This window comes from Nelusetta ayraudi, unplaced genomic scaffold, assembly GCF_046127955.1.
Source record: "Nelusetta ayraudi isolate G7.1 ecotype Tasmania unplaced genomic scaffold, CSIRO-AGI_Nayr_v1 ptg000076l, whole genome shotgun sequence".
Taxonomy (NCBI): Eukaryota; Metazoa; Chordata; class Actinopteri; order Tetraodontiformes; family Monacanthidae; genus Nelusetta; species Nelusetta ayraudi.
This window is the reverse complement of record NW_027466126.1, coordinates 604,468-626,893: the sequence shown is the minus strand read 5'-3', so window position 1 is coordinate 626,893 and position 22,426 is coordinate 604,468. Positions and strand designations below refer to the sequence as shown.

General features: G+C 48.8%; 1 protein-coding gene across 2 annotated transcripts in view; it reads right to left on the bottom strand.

Annotated features, from left to right (window-relative positions):
* hcn1 (hyperpolarization activated cyclic nucleotide-gated potassium channel 1) overlaps positions 1–22,426 on the bottom strand; it is a 79,356-nt gene that overhangs the window by 16,977 nt on the left and 39,953 nt on the right. For both annotated transcript variants that reach the window (XM_076043706.1, XM_076043705.1), the window contains exons 3-4: positions 13,168–13,329; positions 4,726–4,944 (exon numbers count right to left, since the gene is read on the bottom strand). In XM_076043706.1, the coding sequence (XP_075899821.1) occupies positions 4,726–4,944; positions 13,168–13,329 (381 nt within the window). The remainder of the gene's footprint in view (positions 1–4,725; positions 4,945–13,167; positions 13,330–22,426) is intronic.

The window sequence follows — 22,426 nt, the reverse complement described above, 5'->3', positions numbered from 1 at the left end:
TAGCACTTCTGATTACCTCAGCCGTGCAGCAAGCCAGGCCCTAATAGGCAACAGAGCCATGATCTGATGTGAACTAGCAAGGTATACCTGATGTCCCGCAGATATTCCGGGGCTGCATCAGCTCTGAAAGCAGATGGCATGGGGCTGCGCGGTCACGTGACAGCTTATTTGCATGATTTCTCTGGAATATTTTGGGAGCGGTTCGGAGCTCCGCTGGTGCAGTTTGCTCCTTTTTCCCCTTTTTTTGATTTTATTTTTTGTTAACTTCTGCCAAGGTCGGCCCACAGGGATTCTCTAGTGCCCCTCTGCGCCGCACATAAAGCACTTTGAAACTGTTGCGGTGCTGGAATTGAGCTGTCTGAATGAACTTGCTTGACCTGGCAGCTGAAAATGACTTTTTTTTTTGGCAAATCCTGAGAAATCAAATAACAGGTTTATTAAACTCTCAGAAACAAATACTCCTCAATCAATTCAAACAAATGACAAATAGAATTTGTGTGTCTTGTTTTGTTTTTTCAGAAGTGCAACTTTTTTGTCATTGTTTTTTTGTTTTGGTTTTACTGGATTTGATGTGCTGGTCCTTGTCATCACAAAGCCAGATGGCACTGTGACTCAGGACTTTTGTGTGTGTGTGTGTTTGCGCGTCCGACACAAAAAATGGGACCAAAACCATCTTGTTTTGTGACAGTTAATTGACTCTTAGTGGGAAAGGAAGTCAACTCCACACTAACCTGAAGGCGACTATTGACCCAAAGGAGGACAGAAAGGGAGAGAAACAACTCGGGCTCATTTGTCCTTCTCGAACCTGGAAACCAACTGTGCCACACGCCGAGTCGTTTTTTTCGGGGGTGAAACAACAGAAAAGGTTCATAATAAAACTGCGCACTTTGGTTTTATGGACTCAATACCTGTCAAAGTTTTTAATACGACATGCCAGATGGACTCGTGCTCGTCCTGGCTTCTCATCGTCCACTTGGAACGCTGGCAGTCAGATGATTCACCCGCTGCAGAGTGAGCCCACTCCTGCTCTTGCCAGTGGCAGTGTCAGGCCTTCCTGCTGATGTAATCCAGCCCTGTGGGACGCTGGGCCTTTGCCTCCTGCAACTAAATAACATCTTGCACTATGAGCTGAAGTCCATCCTGGCTGAGCCCAGTTTGTCTGGACTCTGTTTGCACTCCCCGATTGCTTTTTTTTGCTTTCCCTCAGTTAAAAAAGAGCTTTTTGCAGCGAGTCCTTGGGAGTTTTTTGTGTTCTGGTTAAAAACAAAATAAGGTCTAGCTGAGTCAAAAGCACCAAGTCTCCCCTTTTGATCCTAAAATATTCAGGAGTGTGAGTGGTTGGGACTGGGATTCTACTTTCCTTTTTGTTTTCTAGGGTTATGATGGTGAAGGCTAAAAGCCACTCGGCTGCGGGCTGTGCGCCAGCTCACCATGACTCAGCACCATGGTATCACTTCCGTGCATCCTTTACATTCACATTTCCACACATACGCCTGGGAGATCAGCCATATATGATGTCACAAACAGCATCTCTCCCAGGGTAGTGACTCAATCATCTGCCACGAGTTGCTCCGCCCTCTCAAACCACCTTGTTTTTGCCCTTTCAAATGTGTGGAACTTTTTTAGGTCAAAGCTATGACAAAGCGGGTTTTCTTTTGGAGGCTGTAAACAGAGGGCTGATAAATATACTGTTTTGTGGCAGTCTGTTGAGTTCTCTGGATAAAATTGTGCACTGATGATATCTAAAGTTTATTTCGCTGTAAACAGACGGCTAAATATTCTGTTTTCTGCAGTAATTTGTATAATTAATTCAGCCAATGGCTACTCCACCGGGGTCTAAATTAATGCAATACAATATTAAGGGAGTTTTGTATTTAAATATCTTTTGAAAAAATATTTCAACTTGCATTTGTCTTCTTTTTGTTTGTCAAGAATGACTATCTGTTCCTTGTCTTTCCTTCCAGATCTTGAACTTACTTCCACTTCTACTTCTACTTCCACTTCCCTGCATCACCATCTAGCTGCCCACGTTTCCAGTCTCAAACCGTATGTCCGTGCCGAGGCACTGACAGACACACAGATGACTGGAGGCCCAGCACTGCGTCCCTGCTGCTCCGCAGCCTGCTGAGCCCGCTGACGTGCACAGCCATGCAGCAAATCAAGCCCAGCTGAATCTGGACGTCCCCCTACGTCCCCTCCAACCCCCAAACACACATTCCTGACTGGGGACGCTGGGAACTGACGCTGTCAGTTTGATGCCTTCATGGACACTGAAGGGCTAAAGTGGGATGTACATTAAGCAGATTAGCCGCGAAGCAGATGTACATCACATAGTGAGCCAAACACTTGTCACTAACTTCAAGAACGAGCGGCTGACTTGTTGGCCTCAGGCATCCTGCTGTTGTGAGTTTTTTCCTTTTTCTGTGGCATATGTGCTTTGACATTTCGCTGTCTGGCCGCACATCCAATGAAAAAAAAATTGAACAAACGTGTTTTGGATCATGATGATTTTTTTCTCATTAATTTGTCTTACTGACCCTTGAGAGCAGAAAAACAGAGACTTTGTCTCCGCCTATCAAATCTCAGCCAATAGCACAGCGGCAGGCTTGAGGGGATTGGTCTGACTCATGAGGTTTGAGTCACTAAATGTTGATGCTTATTGTTGCTGCAAGTGGTGACATTAGCGGCAGCTCGCCGTCAACTTCTGAGTAGCCGCCGATGTTACACAGAAATAAAAGACTCAATATAGATGCAGATCAGACAAAATAATGTATACACTCATTGGGAAAAGAAAAACTTGCATACATGTTGAATTTGTATAAGAGCTTCTATACATATCGATGCCTCTTTCGAAGTTTGATCAAATTACGATAACACTACGCACCGTTGTACGATGTTTTCCCAACAGATGGCGCTATCCTCAGCAATGTAGCATCAACAAGTGTTGAGGCAACAAACTTTAGCCAAGCAGTAGTACACGTAAATGTCTGAAATCCACTTTGAGCTCGTAATTGTACAGGCCTTGAATTAATTTCAGCTAGCTGTATATTTCCAGTGAGAAAAAAAAACTGTCTTTGTTCCTCATCTAATGTACTATATTTCGTAGGAGGTTGTCAACATGCGTGCGTGAGGGCTCCGACTTTGAGATTTCGGTCACCCCGGCTGTCGTGCGTGTTTAAAAATCGCATCAGCCGGGAGAAAGACAACAGAGAGGTCGTCTCGCTGGCACTGCTGCTGCAGCCAAGGTCGGCCCTATTACTCCCCAATCAGCTGATAAGAGCCAAATGGTTTTATGAGTGATGCGTGAACTAATGAACTGGTGTTTTAACACGCGCCGTTATGAGTTGCAGTCAAGGTGACTCCGCCGATAAAGAGGATGGCGTCGACCTCCAGGGTGACTGATGCGTCGTCTGTGAGTGAGTTTAACACGGAGCTGTGGCCGGCAGATATTTGTTATCAGCACGAGATGTGAAGTAGAGCGGGAGAATAATAAGTTGATTATTCACCAGAGAAAATGTTCTTTGTCCCAGGAGAAAGAAGAGTTCTTTATTTTCTTTGAATAAAAGGTAGAAAATAGATTTTTGTATTATATTGTATTGTGTACTATTTTTTTAGAAAATCTGCGTCACAGAATAACTCTGATAAATGTGCAGCAACAGTTTAAACTCTAAAGATCTGCAATTAGACGTCAAACGGCGTGTAAACGATGCACTTTGTAAAAAAAAAAACTTCAACAAATTTCTTTTTTTATAAATTCTGCTATTAAAAATGTAAAAGTCTATTTAGCTTCAACTTTCATTTCCAGCGTCTTTTTGGCTGCATCACCTGACGTCGGGGAACCAAGTTCACAAAAGCAAACGCGTCACGTAAAGCGGCATCTGAGCCAATCTGTGCTGACGTTGGAGATGTTACCGCACAAGCTAAAGGTCGGCGCATCATTTTAATCACGGCCACAGCAACATATATAATATACCTCCGGAGAACCGTAATCCCCGGCACGACATCCGCCGTGTATCTACATTAAATTCTGCCGCGTAAGCGACGGCGGCCAAAGTTTCAGGGATCCTCCCCAGGTTGGTTGCTTGCTTGCGTGCGAGCGCAGAGGGCAGCGGTCACGGCTGCGTGTTCCGGGAACTGGCCCGGGGCCCCTCGGCTGACTCACAGATGGTGGCTTGGCTAAAACGCCGGATAATCACCACTCCACGCAACAAAAAAAAAAAAAAAAAAAGAAGGGGGGGGGGGGGGGAAACCCAACAACAACAACGACGACGACGACGACAACAAGTGATGTAATAGGAAATGAAAGGGAAGAATGAAATGTGTTTACTGGCGCTGCGGCGCAGCAGCCGGTCAGGTCAGGGCCCCTCCTCACCCCTCCAGCCACGTGTGATCTGCTCGGAGGGGCGAAATCCTCTTTTCTAGCCGCAGCCCTCCGGATGTTGTGATCCGTGACGGCTCAGCCCATTGGTCCGCGGGGCCTAATTTATTTAACTCTGACTCCAATGGGCGGGATTGTGCGCAGTCGGAAAGAGCAGAAGCCCGAGATTAATACTTTAAGACCATCCCGGCGGTGATTAGCATGACTTACCTTAAGACAACAGACCTTTAAAGAGGCGCCGCCATTCATACTATCTTTTAAAACGGCGGATTACGTCTATTCTCGTCCACGCGAAGTCTATTTTTTAAATCCATTTTTTTTTTTTTTTGGTAACGTTTTGCCCTCACCTTCTCTTGGTACTGGCGGCGCGACGAGTCCAGCGACTGGATGAGCGCCGTGGCGTGGCCCACGAACATGGCGTAGCAGGTGGCGCCCACGATCATGCTCAGCATGGTGATCCACAGGTCGGACATGCTGACGGGCGCCCGGGCGCCGTAGCCGATGCACAGCATGTGGCTCATGGCTTTGAAGAGGGCGTAAGAGTACTGCTTGCCCCAGGACACGTTCTGCGGAGAGAGGCGGAGAGGGTGGGTGTGGGGGGTGGGGGTGGAGGGGTGAGGTGGGGGAGGAGACAGGGTGAGAGTGCGTGGGAGGCAAGCGAGGTGGCCACGGGCTCTTCCTTTGATGGATCACCGAGACTCCGCCCAGCACGTTGCCGGCCGGCGGCCCCTCCGTGCCCGGCGGCCCCCCGACCACCACCAACCCCCCCCCCCGCCCCCGCTCCCTGTGCCAGCCTCTACTTCCTGCCAGCCTCTACCGTCCCTCCGCCTCCACATACCTGGCCACTCTTTTTTTTGTTTTTTTTAACCCGCTGAAAAAAGAAGTATGTTTTGAAGCGGAAATAAGCAGGACGGAGGGAGAGAGAAACAGCTCGTTGTGGATGCTCCAAAGAAACTCCCCAAATTACGCCAATTTACTTCACCAACAAATTGCAAAATGAAAAATCTATCCTGCGTGCTGAGGCGCTAACATCTGGAAATCTTCCCTTTGTGATGTCACAAGGGCAGCAGTAACTCTCCAAAGTCAGTGGCAACAACCCCGGCCAGGCGTTGGCTCCGCCCTCTGAGGCCAACTTGTTTTTCAAACACGCAGAAAGGTTCGATAAAGCATTGGAATATTTTATATTGTGCCTCCTGGAGATCTGGCCTACTACACATGTGTGGCTGAAAAAAATGTGACAAGAAAAATAACATATATGGGACCCTTAAAAGGTTTCTTCCTCTATTTACTTATTACAAGATTACATCATTTTGCAGGCAAAAGGAAGAAGCAGGATCCAAACAGAGAGCAAAAAAGAAATTCAGTTTTCTAGGGATCTTTGCAGTTTTTTTTGTGCCTTATTAATCGTGTTACGCAGCTCCGCCGGGCTCCAGAGTGAAAAATCAGGACGTGAGAAAGAGAGAGGTGGCCTTTAAAGCCGGAGGAGTCCCGCAGAGGGACGCTCGCGCTCGCTGACCCCCTCTGTTGGGCTGGATTGTGTCGTAACAGGATTCAGCACGTTGGAGGAACAGGGAGAGAAAAACACAGCGCAGGGACGGAGGACCGGTTCTGCAGCGCCCAGACACACACGTAGGAAGGGATGCACGCATGGAGACACACACACACACACACACACACACACACACACACACACACAGAGTCCTGTAAGGTATCAGCACGAGTGTCTTCGAGCCAGTCAGTAATAAATGACTTCTTCCAGCCGTTCTTTGATGATGAAGAAGAAGAAGGAGGAGGGGAAGGGTAGAAGAAAAAGACGGAGAGAGGTGATTGTCATTCGCAGCAGGTGCTTCTTCTCACAAACTGACGTCATCTGTCCTTGTTCCTCTGACTGCACAATGCGCAGACGCATGATGGTCCCATTTTCCTGCACCGTGTCCAGCAGCACTCATTCTCATTCTGCCTCACCACAGTGTAATGTGCCCACTGCGGGCAAAGTGCACCATTTCTTTTTTTTATGTCGCTTTCCATCTATTGTGAGGAAACGGTCCCAGAACGGCTCACACCTTCCTCTCTCGCCGTGACGCACGTCACGCCGCTTCGTTTTAGCACCAAAAAAAAAAAAAAGCGAGCGTCAGCAGCAGGAGCAGCCGATCGGGAGACGGCTGATTGGCTGGCTACGGTGGGAACCCTCGGTGGGAGTCACGTAAGCTATCGATCGGCACCCATTAGCAGATTTACAAGGCTCGGTTTTCATGGCCAGCGATCGATTTGTAAAAGGGAACGTCCCACAGGGACTATTTTAAGTTGCTGGGAAGTTTTTGCACCAGTGTTTATCAAGTGTGTGTTGTTTTTCACTGTCGTGAAGGGAGGTCTTAGCCAGCTCCACCCTCTTGTTTCTGCCCTTTCCCCTTCCAAACATACAGTTGATCCAACAGACCATCAGTATTAGCGAAATGCTAAATGCATTTGCATTTTTTGCAGGAGGTTGTCAACAGAGGGCTAAATAAGATCTACTCTGAAGACCCGTAGAGTTTCTTGCTGAGGAGACGCATCAGATTTGCATTATTCTAAAGCTCTGATTGTACTTCTATAAATGTATTTAAAGTATTCACACTGCATATCACTGTTGTCCAGGAGACACTTTATCTCATTCAACATCTGTCCTTCTTCTTTGGTACCAAAAATCCAATATGCCTGCAAGTCCAGGACCAGCCAAATCGATCAGAGGTGTGTGACAGCTTTTCGGTCCGGGCCTTGTTGCCGCAGCCAAGTTGCTGACTCCTCCAACAACTTCACCGCTGTGAACAAGAAGCGCAGAGGAAGGTGCTCTGCGCCCAATACCTTTCTCACCAGACACAAGTAAAAATGTTTAAAAAAAAAAAAGAAAAAAAGAAAAAAATCTGCATAAATTCCACTGACACTAATCTCTTTCTTCTTCCTCGGCGGCTGAAATCATTTCTCCTGACACATCCAGTCGCAGACAAGTGTCTCTTTTTTTTGTCGGGCCATCCTTCAAGCTCGACGCCGCTCTCCACATCTACCGGGATTTGGTAAATGAATAAATTTGCAGCTATTCATTTGCCCCTGCTCGCTAACTCTCATCATTAGTTGTTCCCACCGGAGGCTGATTACAAATTTTATGCTGATTCTTTATTTAACGGGCTCTGATTTGTCTGAAGAAGATTGAGCAAACAATGCGCTACCTTCAAGTGCGGCACGCGGTGTTGTATCGGTATTATCGGTTCTGCACGTGCACAAACTGTGCAGCATTTTTCTGGCGGCACGACAACCACACGGGCGCTGCCGCCAGATGATAAGGAACCTCACATGTTGTGGCCTTAAATCGCAGTTACGAATGCGTTACAGTGAGCGCCGACGATTAAACACATCGGGCGGAGATGAAAACGATTTGCATTAGCTTTAGCTGATGCTAAAACAGATGCTAGCTGAATCGATGGCTTCGGTATTTCCTGTCTTTACGTTCGGCGGCTCGCAGGTCTTCGATTGAGCATCAGGGATTAATTGCGCTTCTTTACACGAGCTGATACGGCTGCAGTCCGCAGCAAATAATCCCAGTTTTGTCCTCATGTTTACTGCCAAACTTAATCCGTGGCTAATGTTGTTTTTCCGCGAGTCGGTTCAGCTGTTTCCGCTTCTCCCGTCTTCCCGACAGAAGCCCTGGATTTTGCGGCGAACGCGGCCGATGCATCCCGTTCTAAATATAAATACGCTTCGGACAACAAAAACAAGTGACATCACCAAATGCATATTCATCGCTCAGCAGATCTGCCTTGGCTTATTATAGCGGCAGACTTCATTAGCACATTGTTTTCTGGTAATCTGTGCACGCGGCACAGTGTTCGAAACCGATAAACTCCCGTTGGACGCGCATGTGCGTGTTTGTGTGTGTGTGTGTGTGTGTGTGTGTTCACACGGCAATTTGAAGATTTTCACGACGCGGTGCCTGTGACTCTGCCTGTGGCCGGCTGCTGATGGCACAGAGGAACCGGTGGGCGAATGAGTGGAAAAAATGAGTGTAAGTGGCTGCAGAGGATTTGACCTCGAAAACAATTTGAACGCTCATCAGGCGGGGAAGAGAAATCATTTCTTATCAGCTCTCCCACAGATGCAAATGATTCATGAGCTGTCCTACTTTCAGTGCAGAAATACTTATTCATAATAATAATAATAATAAAAAAAAAAAGACCAGAAAGAACAGGACACTTTGATTTTTTTTACAATTCAAATAAGTTTTTTGCACCCAAATTAACTTTCTTTTCTGTCAGCGTACTTTTTGGATCATCTGCAATTTATAAGGCAGCAAAAAACAAACTTCCGCTTTAACCGATGGCTTTAATTACTCGGTCAAGTAACTCTCTTCCCGGCAAGCTGCCCCATGCAACGGGGTGGTGGTGGTGGTGGAGGGGCTGGGGAGGGGGGGAGAAAAAGTGCTGCACAACATTATTTTTTTCTTCTTTTTTTTCAATTACATAATCGAATTACAAGCTGTTCTCACCGGGAGAGCACAGAAGGCACGTTCTCTGAGCAAATAAGCGAGGACGTGAAGTCGGCGGCCAGCCAGCGTGGAGCAGAGAGGAGAAGCACACGCACGCACAAACACGCACGGACAGAGTGGACTTCTCCCGGTGCGGTGGTTCGTTGGGAAACGACTCCTTGCAAAGTGGAGTTTTCCGGGTTGCGGTGAAGCCAACAGGAAGTGCCGCCACTTCTGGAACTGCGCGACTCAACCAATGAAAAACATTTCTCTGAATGCACTTCCCGTGTTATCGGAGCGGAATCCAGGAGAGGGATTAGCGACAATGTCGGCCGACCATCCACCGTATCTGTGCTCTTCAAATTAGGGCGAGAGCGTAATTTCATTTTCGCTCAGACGCCGCTGCTGACGCGTCCTCTCTGCTCCACGCACGTGCCCGCCAGTGAGGTGCGGGTGAGGGTTGGGGGGGGAGGTGGGGGGGTTTGATTAATTCATAAACTGTGGACTAAGCTCGGCGGCTCGCTGGAAGTGACTCATTCAGGGATTTTGTGGGATGAAAGAGACGGGGAAGCAGCGGGTGGTCTGATGGAGGGCAGTGAAACTGCAACACAGGCAGTCAGACCTTTATTCTCGCCGTCGATACCGGGCCGAGTCGGCCTGGGTCTCCGTCTCGCCGAGACGCCGACTGCCCACGCCGCACGTTACATCACGGTTCGCGGAGAAGCAGCAACACGGAAAAACGCTCCACAAAACGCTGCTGTGTGTTTCACGTCATCTGTCGTTTTTTTTTGATTCGCGCTCTCAAGGTTCGTAACGTGATTAAACATGGTGGGAACAGCTTTGTTGAATAGGTGCTAGCAAAAAAAATCACACTTTTTTTTCCTTTTTTTTATTGGATGAAACGTGATTTTGTTTGACAGGCACTTAGCGTTAGCGTGTTTCTTGCTAGCAGATGTAAATGTCGCCTAGCGACCTTGCTTGATGGAATCCTGCAGGATTAGACAAACGCACTTTATTTCATACACGTCCGAAGTTTAATTTTCAGTTAAGTTTTACTTCAACAGAAATGGCAGACCAGTGGGAAAAGAGCTACGTGATAAAAAGGAAGGAGCTTTGGAAAAAAAAAAAAAAAAAAAAAAAAGGCAAAGGGGACTGGATGGACTCCCTGGTTCACAAAAAGCTGGCCTTAAACTGTTCCTGCAGCCAGTCGGGAGCAGAAGGAGGAGTTTAGTGCTGTTATCTATTATCCTTTACATTATGGAAATGTTGTCAGAGGCTCTGATAAAATGACCCATGTTCAACATCCACACTACTACACCTTTACCAGCTTTCTGCCTGTGTTAGTCACAACCAATGATTCTCCGATTGGTTTTGTTATATTGGGAAAAAGACAAAAAAAAGACAAAAGCTCTCAGCCATGCGGCCGCTCCGCAAAGCAGCAGACTCGCAATCCTCCGACTCACCGCGCACTTCTGTCACTTCTGTCACACCGCAGAGTCAGACCAAAGCCGCCACCCCCCCCCCCCATCCCTCGGCCCCGGCCACGACAGCGTCAGTGGCATTATCTTGTCCGGTGATTAAGTAAATGCAGCCTCCAAGGAGTAAGAAGCTACTTTGGGACCATTAGCCGGGCACGATAACGGCGCTGCAACCCTGCGCCGCACCACTCAGCGCTATCTGCACTCTGGCTGTGGGGCCGGAGCCCCCCCCCCCCACAGCTGGAGACAAAGAGGAGCAAGTTCAGAGCGGCACAACGTCCAGAGTCTACGGCAACTTGGACGCTGATCACCACGTATTTGGCCTTGAAGGCAGCGTCCACCTGACAGCCCACTAAACTGCGTTAAACGCATTTCATTTTTTAAAACCTTTGTTTTTGTAGGCTAACGCGTGACGATGGTGTGAGGAGAGGAACTCCACACGTGGGCGGGGCTTTTCACTTTGGATGTGCCAGCGCAGGGTCGGCGCACGGGGCTCCGCTTGTGCAAAGATCCACCGGGAGGAGATTTCAAGAGCGGCTCATTCCGGCACATCAAAGTCAAAGACGCTCTGCTGGCTGCTCCTCGGCTGACATCAGCCGCGGCGCCCGTCTCTCACACACACACACACACACACACACACACACACACACACACACACACACACACACACACACACACACACACACACACACACGCACACACAGAAGTCGTGCCTTCAAGAGGACTTTCTTTGATTCTTTGTGGTTCGTTAATTACATTCTTAGGCCTGATATCTACATTTTCTTGGCTTGACAAGGGGCGGCAGGGAGCAGACTGCATAAAGACGGACAGTCAGTCAGTCAGTACGTTTTGCTCTCCGGCGTCTGCGCGCCTGTCGCCTTGGGATCATGCCCAGCCATGCAAAACATTAGGCTCCTCGCGTATCCCGAGCACAAAAACACTGCAATGCATTCTATGGCGTAGGCCAAAGATTTATGCCGCCCTTCATCTGAAATGTTTCAGTCACATCATCTGCAGCAAAATAGGAAATTAAGTTTGTGCAGTTTCATATTTTTTTTAAGAAATCTATTTCCTCCTCACACCATTTGATGATGATGATGATGATGATGAGCTGTATTTGTGAGAAGCCAAATTCGGTTTTCCCACTCTTGACTGTGAGCGCTGGGATTCTACACGTGTTCCTTCGTAGGTCCTGCATCCTAAAAATAATTTGCTGAAAAAAAGGAGGGAAAAGCAGCCAAAAAAAAAAAAAAACTAAAAAAATAGAAACCCTCTGAGATTGACTGTAATTGCCACAGATTTCTTTGGAGAACTCAACCCCCCCCCCTCCCCCCACCCCCACAGGGGGAGGCAGACAGCTGGTTTTCAGCTGCTTCACACTCATTTACATTCAAGAAGGGGGGGAGAATCTACCTGATTTAGTCAAACACATGTTCCAAACTAATCTTACAAACAAACACGGCTGCGGACGAAAACAGTGTTTATCCAAGAAACATTACAAAAAAACGCACACACACACACACACACACACGAAAAAAACAAAAAAACAACAACAACAAAAAAAAACCCCGCCGACCCGCAGCAACGGCGGAGGCTGTTTGCCAGCATCCGTGTACACAACCATTAGCGCGGATAAATTGTGACAGTTATGTGTGAAGTTACATCACTGCAAATTAATTTTGGGCAGCAGAGTCGGACCGCGACCGTGGAGGCGGGGGGGGGGTATTTTGGGGGAGGGAAGGATGGGGGGGGCGAACACATGCTAGTTGGTGCCGGGCTCGCTCGGGCGTCTCCGTTGCCTCAGAGTGGGAGCGAGAGCGGGACGCGGCGCTGTGACGCTGAGGGGAGCTGACATTTGCAGCTCCGGCGCGATGCCTGTGAGCAGTCGGCGTGCATGCGGACCACGCAGAGAGTTTCGCCAAGGATGAGGAGGCAGAATAGGCCCCCCGGGTGGGCTTCGCAATCAGCATACACCCCCCCGCCCCCCCCCGACCCCTTCGCCGACTCCCCCATCAACCACCCCCCCGCCCCCCCGAACCCCAAAAGCCCCCCGGGGGGGTGCGCTTTGGAGCCATCGCATTGGTCAGAGATGCGAATCCGGGGGTTTGTTTGACCCGCGCACACGCACACGCACACAAGCACACACGCACACACGCAGGGTGAGCTGGAAATTAAGCGAACAAACGCAGTGGAATGAAAAGGGGGGGAAAAACGGCACGCAGAGAGGCATGAATTAACCACTTTTAAAAAATTAATAGTTCTCATTTTTTTCTCCCTTATTTTAATGGACGGTGGCGTATTTGAAGCGTGCATGTGGGACAAAGTGGTTTGGTTTAAGAAAAGAGCTGCAGGATGGAGGACGGCAGAGTAACGTATAGAAAGAATTAAGATTGGGGCAATAACCCTACGTTATGAACCCTGTATTCTGCAAAGTATTTTTTTGACTGATGTTTTCAAACTGAGATTTCTGAAAAGATGAATTTGGAAAGCACTGCAAAACACTGGCTTGTCGTGTTTTTACAATGGTCAGAACATCAAAGGCACTGCACTTAGTGGCCTGCAATATATTTGCCTCCTTTGTCACTAATATTGAGAGCAGAGTTCCTCTTAAAGGTCCCATATTATGCAAAAACACCACTTTCTGACCGGAGCAACACATCTCTACTCTGTGTCAATCTGAACCGACTCCCCACATTTTTCAGCCTCTCGACACAACAGGCTCACTTCAGTCTGGCCCAAAGTTGCATTCAAACTTTGTGCGATGGTGTTTAAAAGAAAAATAACAAACAAAGAGGACGAAGAGGTGTAATACTTACAACCATGCCGTTTAGCGACACCCAGCAGTCAGGGGGAAAGTCTTGGAGGAGAGGAACCAGATACTGGAGGCAGCCATCCCAGTGACACAGGAGCAGCATCATCCCTATCAAATTAAATATTCTTACCACTGCACTGGCCAGGTCATAGGTCATATGGAAAATCTGCCAAAGAGAAAGAGACATGGATAGAAAGGAGTTAGTTACTGCATTATATTCTTGAGACACGTTATAATGGGTATTTTACATTGTGACAAACCATTAAATCGGACATTAGATGAGCAGAGAAAGGAAAGGAGAAAGGAGAGAAGCTCTGCAGTGCATGTGAAGTACATTTTGAAAGTTTGCAGCACCACTCCAGCATCCTCGCTGCAGCTTTCAGAGACATCACAAGGATGTGCAGTGCTGAGGGGACAGTCCTGTTTGTCCTTGATGTTGTGCAAGTCCGAGCTCCGAGCACTCGGGAACCTCCGGGCGTTGCCAGACGGCTCATATCTCATCCTCTCTTTCCGTGTCCGACGCGCTGGGATTTTCCTCACTTTTCGAAAATGCATCTCTTGCTCATGACCAGTCAGTCCATCCTGCACAGACGCCATGCATCAAATATGCACGCTACATTCTAATGAAATGCACTTTCAAGCTAGCCGTGCAGCTTGATCAGATGAGATTTCTATCTCTGCAGTCTCGCTCGTCCGTCTTGCCAACCTCTGGTAGAAAGCTTTTTCAACCAGACTTAACTCTATATGGATACCACAACCAGTTGCCCTCTCCTACAAATAAGTAAGAAGCCAGGTGTACGTACAGCCAGGTAGAAGAAGCTAGTCCGAGCTGTCCCCAACTGCTGCTGCAGCTAAAGACATTAGCATTCATGCTCCCATTAGTTTCTATTAGTGGACAAAAGGTTTTTTTGCTCCTCTCCTATGCCTGCTGATCTTGTCCCTCAACAGAAAAGCTCAATCTGGCTAAACCTGCGATGAGGAATCTGACTGGCCCTCACCCTGCAGACTTTCTCTGGGCTCTTTGTTCGACGGACATGTGAGATGAACGCAAGCGTTTCAGCTGTCGTGTCAGGTAAGAGTCACATGCCAGGTTTAGAGAGCCATGAAAAAGTATTCACAGACACAGACAGTTTGAAAATATCACCTGAGTTGAGACTAAAGAGATTTGACACAATTTCTTCTTTTTTTAAACACACAAATAAGCAGCGAGTGGTCTTTGATGTGGAGTACACGGTGTGACCGTCTGGACGGCGGAGTGTGTGTTCCCATCAGTGTGTGTGTGTGTGTGTGTGTGTGTGTGTGTGTGTGTGTGTGTGTGTGTGTGTGTGTGTGTGTGCGCGCGCGCGCGCGTGCACGCGCAACCCACAGATGTTGATCTGCATAATTCAACGCGGTGGCACGGATCCAAAACAAACTGACCAGCGGAGAAATCCGTCCTCGCGCAGCCGCGCCGGGGGCGATGCCGAGCGAGGCGGCCGGCGCAAACAGAGCGTGTGCAAACCTCTGGAACAATTGCCCGCCGCGCGAGGTGTGTTTAAATGTCAGGGTTGGCGGCGGCGAGCGTTACTGCAGGTGCACCTTTTTCTCTTTTTCTTTTTTTTTTTTTTTTTGAACGAGAGCAGGAAGTTTGAGAATAGAAAGTCATCTGCTGGGTGAGCGAGCGCGTCCGCAAAGCGGAGCGGTTTCATTTACGCAGGGGCCGAAGCGAGGAGAATTGACTCACGGCTGGCCAGCCAGCCGGCCGTGGCAGCGAATTTGCGGCGTCTCATTAGCATGAGAAACCCATTAATTCTCTCCAGGTTGGTTATTCCATCAGAGTTCCTCCACGCCGGAGCCCCATTTCAACCCCCAACACCCTAAAAAAAAAAGTTAAATATAGGGGAGGGAAATATGGTGATTGCTGATTGGGTGCGTTTTGCATAACGAACCTGGACCATATTTCCCAATTGGCTGAGGAGACTCTGGCTAATTACTATCTATTTCTGAGGAGGCGGCTGGCCATTCATCGGACAGATTAACTGCAACTCATTGGGCCGGCAACAGGTGTGAAAAGTGAGATATGCTTAGGGTTGTTTCAGGGGATATTTTTCATTCTAAAACTTCAACTTCTGACATTTAAAAATCAATCTGCCCTTCTGTCCTTCCCTTTGCGGCGTCAGCTTCTGTGTGAATTTATCATCCTTTTTAGTTGAATTATTTTTTTTGGGGGGGGGCACTGACCACTTTTGCACAAATTGCTTCACAAAGGGCTTCTTGTCTCCTCTTGTCACCCAGTGCAATCACTGCACAGGAGGTGGTGGTGACGATGATGATGATGATGATAAGGAGATAAGGAGGAGAACTCAGGCGAGGACTTTAACTTATGCTGACGTCTTCACTGGGATCGTTCTCCGCCGTCGGGAAAACGAAACCTGCCGCTGAACCCCCCCGAAGCTAAACCCCAGGTGTTTTAAAGGCTCTTTGAATGAACATCTGTCCAGCTCGGTCTATTGTGGCTGTCCTGTAACCTTTCTGCACAAAGGACAGCGTCCACACGCACGCGCACGGACACGCGCGCGCGAGCACGGGCACATCAGACGAGAGAACAAGAGGCAGGGCTGACGCTCAGATCCCTCTATGGCTCGACTCGTCCGCTGGGAGACACAGTGCGCTGCCCTGACGAGCTAAAATTAGCCGCCACCTTACAGGATGACGCTCGCAACTTTCCCAGCATCGCACTCGGCTGCGTTTACCTTTTATTGAGCCGAAATTAGCCGCAGCCGTGTCAATGCCGGTTTGTTTCCGCGACCGAAACGGACGACGGACAGCCGAGAGGTAAAAAAACGCAAAAGTGCAGATGTGAAGACAGAGATGCAAGTAACGAGTAACTACGGAAAATCACTGTAACTTGTCTCTAGTCCGTCAGCGTCGGTGAACTCCTTGTCTTTTGTGGCTAAATTGCATAGTTCTTGAAATACGCCCCTTGTGATGTCACAAGGAGTGTCCCTCTTCAAACTGGGCAACATCTCCAACCGCATTACATGGAGGTCCAAAAAAAAGAAAGAAGCTTTAAACCTGTAAAACGTGTTTTTGACATGTTTTAGTTTTTTTTTTATTAGATTAACATGTGATCTGGCTTGCAGCATGAAAAAAAAAAAAAAAGATCTGAAAATGAGAGTAACATGGAAACTTTAAAGGCACTGCAGCAACACTGGCTAAAAGGAAGGGGAGGGGAGGAAGGAAATAGGAAGTTACCCTCTGACCCCCTGACTGAATTACAAATGACTCAGCCTGTTCAGGAACAGACGAAAAAAAAAAAAGGCACAACCGCCTGCCTGCGCCTCGGAAGGAGGCAACAAAGCGGGCGGTGGCGTTTCAATGGAGTTGCGGCGATGTTGCAAGAGAGGCTTCAACGAGATTCCCAGGGATCGTATTCTCCTTTGCTGGGAAGCCTGCGCGACCTCAGGGTCGCGCTGCTTCACAGGGGGAAGGCAGAGGGGACGCATGGAGGCCGAGGGATCCGTCTGGCTTTGCATCTCGGTGGCGCCTGTCACCGTGCGGTGGCGGCGGCTGCGGCAGCAGCCAGCTGTGGGTTCTAATGAAGCGGCTTGCAGGTGCGAGGAGGAACGCCTTCACCGTGATAGCACATCCCCTGTATTTGCATAATGGATTCATACACTTTTTCCTGTGCACGTACGGCATCCTGCATGGATGCAACGTCCCAATGAAAACAGCTGCCGGAATGAGACGGTTGGACAGGAAGCCGAAGCGTTACTTCAAAAGCATCGTTTCAGGAAATGTATTGTCTGAACTAAATATACAACTGCCAGAATAAAATTAAAAAAATAAAAAATAAATAAAAAAAAAACACAGATGGAGACAATAGTGTCTCTATGGCACCGTGTGTTGGTAGCGAAGGCTGAAATATAGTTTTGGCCATGTAGGGAAATGATAGCGGTTCCAAAAATAAAGGCATCACATCAAAGAGCTAAATCCGTGTCTGAAAATAGAAGCAGCGACATTCAGGGCTTCCACCTTCAGAAACGGCTGGATATAATTAGTATTTGCATTAATAAAAAAAAAAATAGGTTCATCAGTTAATGCTAACTGAGCCAATCAGAGGGCAGTCGCTAAATACTGGACAGTAAGACTGTCTGACAGCCGTTTCAGACAATAAAAGGGCCCATTTTGTGCCAAATCCGATGAAAAAAAAGTCCTCACTGGCCTGTCAGTGAACTCCTCCTGGGAGGCGAGAGACTGTCAGGCAGTCCTTGCTCTACTTTTCCCTGGGTGTGTGCTAAAAGACTGGAAATCAGCCCTCTGTGATGTCACCACACCCACCAAACACCAGTTTGTTTTTGTCTTTCTTTAAGAAAAACCCAGTATTTTAGCAGGAGGCTGAAAACAGCGGGCTAAATATGGTCTTTTCTGGAGGAGCGTACAGAAACAACTTTTTATATACTGAATAATTATGAGACTTCCCTAGTTTAAGAGTGTTAGAGGAGAAACAAAGTGGTTTGGGATCAACAGGAGCCGCCTGAACATTCGTGAAACTTCTGCTCCGCCCACCGCAGTCACAGTTCAAGCGTCCCGCCCCCGCGGGGAAATAGATAGCAGACTGCCACGGCGAGGGGAGCGCGGTGGCAGCAATGCTCTCAGCGAGCTGGCATTGGCAAAATATGGGCTTAGATTTAAGTGCATCAAGCTTAATTTTGAGCGCGCACGGGGGCCAAAGGGCAGCATAATCCTCTAATACAGCGGAGACAAAGAGCCAAGATGTAAAGTGATCAGTTCGCGGGGTCACATGCTGCCGCCGTCACATTTGGCCGGTGCCCATCGTCCGCGGCTCACTCTGAAGAAGTGAGGGTTTGCTCAGGAGAGCCAAATGATTTTAAAAGGAAAAAAAAATTAAAAATCCACCTGTGGTCAACGAAAACACAACGACATGGAAGCTGTTGACTTGTGTTGCCACCCTGCACTTGACTCTTTGAGTCTGATGGGCAGAGAAAAGAGCACGCAGGAGAATTACTCTTCGCCCAGCCGTGGGCACTAAACACGCAATTACAAAGTGTTCTTTATGCATCTTCAAATTGGACACTAGTGACCTCTGTTTGAGGTTAGTGGGGATTAGCGAGGGACTAATTTGAGGGGATTAAATCCACCACTGGCTATTACATTGGAGGATGACAAAACTGCTTCCAGGAAAATCTGGAATTCTCCCGCTTAGCGGCGTCTTGCAAATCTCCTTTTCTGGATCGGCCTTGGTTTTGCTTAATTGCAAAATAACAGTTGAACTTGGAAAGTTAAAGAAAACCATATTATGGTCAAACGGGAAGTCAGCGGGAGGGCAACTATGTTAGACTTTGTCTTCAAAAATGAAACTAGAGTAAACTAAATTAAATTCTACAAGAGAAAATACAGCATTAGTGCAATTTGTGTTTCTGCAAATTAAAATATCTACATGTGACTTTAAATGCCAGTGAATTAACAGCCTAACTGACTATTTCTGTCTTTGGAAGTCAGTCAGATTTTCCTGATAAAACTTCCTTCATAACATTTGCTTTTCCCTTAAGCCTCTGCAAGTGCGTGCCTGCATGCCTGCGTGTGTGTGCCTGCGTGCCTGTGTGTGTGTGTGTGTGTGTGTGTGTGTGTGTGTGTGTTTAAAGACATTGCAGCTTACAGGACTGTGATTCTTTAGGGCCGAGCGGCACAATTAGGTAATAAGATGCTACAGTAATTTGTGGCCGCAGGCTTAATTAAACAGCGGCTGATCGATGAGGTCTTAGGAAAACATAGAGCCTGGCGATCAATCAGCGCAGTGGGAAAGCCTTTAAGAGAGGAGGCCCTTGAATCTTAAGTGCACGGTGGCCGGTGGCCACTGAAAAGGTACGACCAAGCGCTTTGAAGGAGTAATTACAGGAAGTGGAAAGTCTTCACGGGTTGAGGGGCGACAAAAACCAAGCGGCCAAGGGGGACGCTATTGCTAAACCGGTGTGGGCGTGAGTGCTCCTTGTGACATCACAGAGGGTCCGCGTCACATTTATTTTCCCCACACGGTCACAAAAAGGCCTGCATGTTAGTCCAATCTGAACAAACCGACTCCGCAGCCGGTCCAAAGCTAGCGGCCTTGTTTCCTTGCATGGCGCCCGAGTCGTCGTTCCCGCCCCCCGCCTCCCGTCTCACCCCTCCCCCCCCACCTCCTAATTAAAAATTCCGCGACACCTCCGAGAAGCATATGCTGCGGAAGGGCTGCACCTCGCCGCCTCCGACATCACACGTTGCGAGCGGAGGAGCGGGTTTGAAGATAAAAATAGGCGGCTAGGTGCGGCCGCGATGTTCTCGGCAGGATTAGCCCACATTAACCATCAATCAGTGCAATAATCTGGCTACAAACACCGCACGCTCGCCCGCGCGCCGGTCAAACCGGCTGAAATAAAGACGCCTTTCTGCCCACGTAGCGCTTTTTTTTTTTTTCCACCCCCTGCGCGGCGCCCGCTCCTCTGTGCTTTCTGTGTCCGTCAGCAGTACCCCCCCACCCCCCCCCCCTCCCCCCCAACCTCCCCCGCTTCCCTTCTTAAGCACATCACGCTGCACCGCGAGCGTAGCTGCCTTGCCCGCTGTCTCACCCGCTCTGCGTCTATTTTGGTCGTGTGAGCGTGATAACCTCAACACTACTGTTCCGCCTTAATCTGCGCTCAGCCATTCAGAGCTGCATTGGCAGCGGCAAACAGCAACAGCAACAGCATCCTCAGGGGGTCACATTTGTGATGTTTGGTTCCGCTCGGGAACTTCATTGGTGGACGCCGCGTTTGATGACCTTAAAGGCCCGGCGTGTAACTTTCAGCAGGGTCGAACTAACTCGCTCATCTTCAGTTGGATAAAAGCCTCCAAAAAAACTACTTTTGCATGTTGATTAGCTAATTAAAAGCTGAGACAAGGCAGCAATATTGTCTCTGGATTTTGTGCTTTCACCTTGACATTGCAGCTGGTAAAAGGAAGAACATAATCTGCAATATACTTTCTCACCATTAGGGGCACTAGATCTTACACACCTTCGCTATAAATGGCCATTAAGGTGAACCTGGAACATCCAAGTCATCCAGAACTATTTTTGACCTTTTTATCAGTACAGAAACTCCATATTTAAACCTAAAGCGGGGGGAAGTGCTGGTGCAATGTTTGTGTCGTGCATATCGTGTTTGAACAAGACCGTGGTTATGTCGGCGGCGAACAAGAGGACGCCCTGTTCTATCGATTTGTACCGGTAACCTGAGCAGCAGCGGCGGCGGCAAAAACAGGCGTGCGTGGCTAAAAAGCAGCAAAGTTCGGACGGCAGCAGCGACGGGAGAACAAACAACAACAAACACGACGGGCGCGTGTGGGCATTCTGCTCGGGAACGGCGCCAGCAGGCACCAAGAACAACTGTTTTCCCACATGACCCATTTTCCCCACCAACTGTCTGGTTACACAAGCGTGTTTTGGGACAACGGTTTGACAGCATCATTCCAAGAATTAGATCAACTTCCTCAGTCATCCAGTCGGCCGGCGTGTTTGTCTCTTAATCCGCGAGGAAGGTCAACAAAAAGACGGCAAACAAAATTGAGGGAAAGGGAAAACAGGGACGCGGTGCCGAACTTTAGCATTTTTACGACGTCTATTTTCAGCGATAATACCTGAAACGCACCCACACGCGCAGGCTCACTTTGGAGCTATGTGGGCGACAGTGGGGATCAATCATGTGACCACAGCGCCGAGATTCCTTCAGGTCGACGAAGGGGAGCTGCTTCATCATCCGAGAGCTCGCCATCACTTTGGAGCCTCTCCGAGACAGAATCCAGCAGCCAAATGTATTTCCCCCTTTCATCCCTGTTCACCGACTCCATGGGGAAATATCTGGCTGTAACCTCCACCAGTTCGGTGCTGAGCAGCTGGTGGGGAATCTTTTTCTCTTTTTTTTTTTTCTCTTTTGGAAGTGGTGTGCCCAGCGGTGTGAAACATCAATGCGACGGTCATTTCACTTTCATTATAGTTGCTGCAGTTGAGGCTGCGCCAACAGAGATGAAAAAGGCGGCGTGCTTTTAAAAATTTAGTCTTGCTCGGAAATAATTAGCCGAGCATCAGGACAGAGGGAGGGGGAGGGAGGGGGAGGCAGCTGGGGCTGTGCTTTTCCGGGGAGCTTGTTCAAGGGAAGTTGACCCCAAGTGATGTCACAAAGGGAAACATTGCTTCACTGACAGCTCTCCCGGGGAAAGGACAACATATCCAGCCAGTTTGTTGACTGAGGGAACAACAACTCCCTCGGTCTCAGCAGGAATGTGAACCCCGACGTTTTCCTGTGGATGGCTGCAAACAGATGGCTAACTATGCTTTTGTCTGGACTTCTACGGAGTTCTTTCAGATAACTGATCGAACGTGGCTGCTAAAAGGACTACAAATGGGATGCAGTTGTACAGCGTGGTTTGACAAAAAAAAAAAAGACAAAAAAAAAATCGGTATATTCATCGAGAAATTTTAAACGGTGACACTGCGGAAAGGGAGCGAGTCATTTTGTTGTTGTTGTTGTTGTTGTTGTTGTTGTTGCATTTTTCCTTTTTTGCAGGCGTCTTGCGGGGGTGGGTGGGTGCAGGGGTGGAGGGGGCGCGAGGGTGCGGCTGAGTTGCGCTAAGCAGGCAGTCGAGGAAGATTAGCGCCCATGCGAGGGCAGCAGGGATTTGAGTGGATTGCGCGCGGTGACCTGCTGCGCTCATGGGAACGCCGGGCGCTGAGACGGAGCCTTCTTCGGCTCCATCTAGACCCCCCCTCACCTCCCCCAGCCTCCAGGTTGGAGTCGGTTTCAGCAGGGACACTGCGGGGGGGAGCGGGCGGCGGAATACAAAGCGAGCACCGCACGGAGAGCCGCGCCGCATCATAATCAGTCGTGTAACCCTGAGTGGAGCGACAAGGCGCTATCAAAGTGGCGCATACCTCTGCACGCTGGCTGCTGCGGCCGCATGAGTAATACAACCCCCCCCCTCCCCGTGCACGCGCCGGCCGCGTAATCTAATCTGTGCCGCCGCACTCATAAATGGATGGAAGCTTCGCGATACGGCGGCGCGGAGACGGGGCTTCGGTGACGACGTGCGTGCCTTTGTCTTCGGGTGGGGGAGTAGAGGGGTTGGGGTGGCACCCTGAAATGATGCATCGGTGGCTGCGGATTTGCTCCCCCTCCTCCTCCCCCTCCCCCTTCTCCTCCTCCTCCTGCGAGTAACAAGTGACCGTTGGTTACGTGGCTCGGCCTAACGAG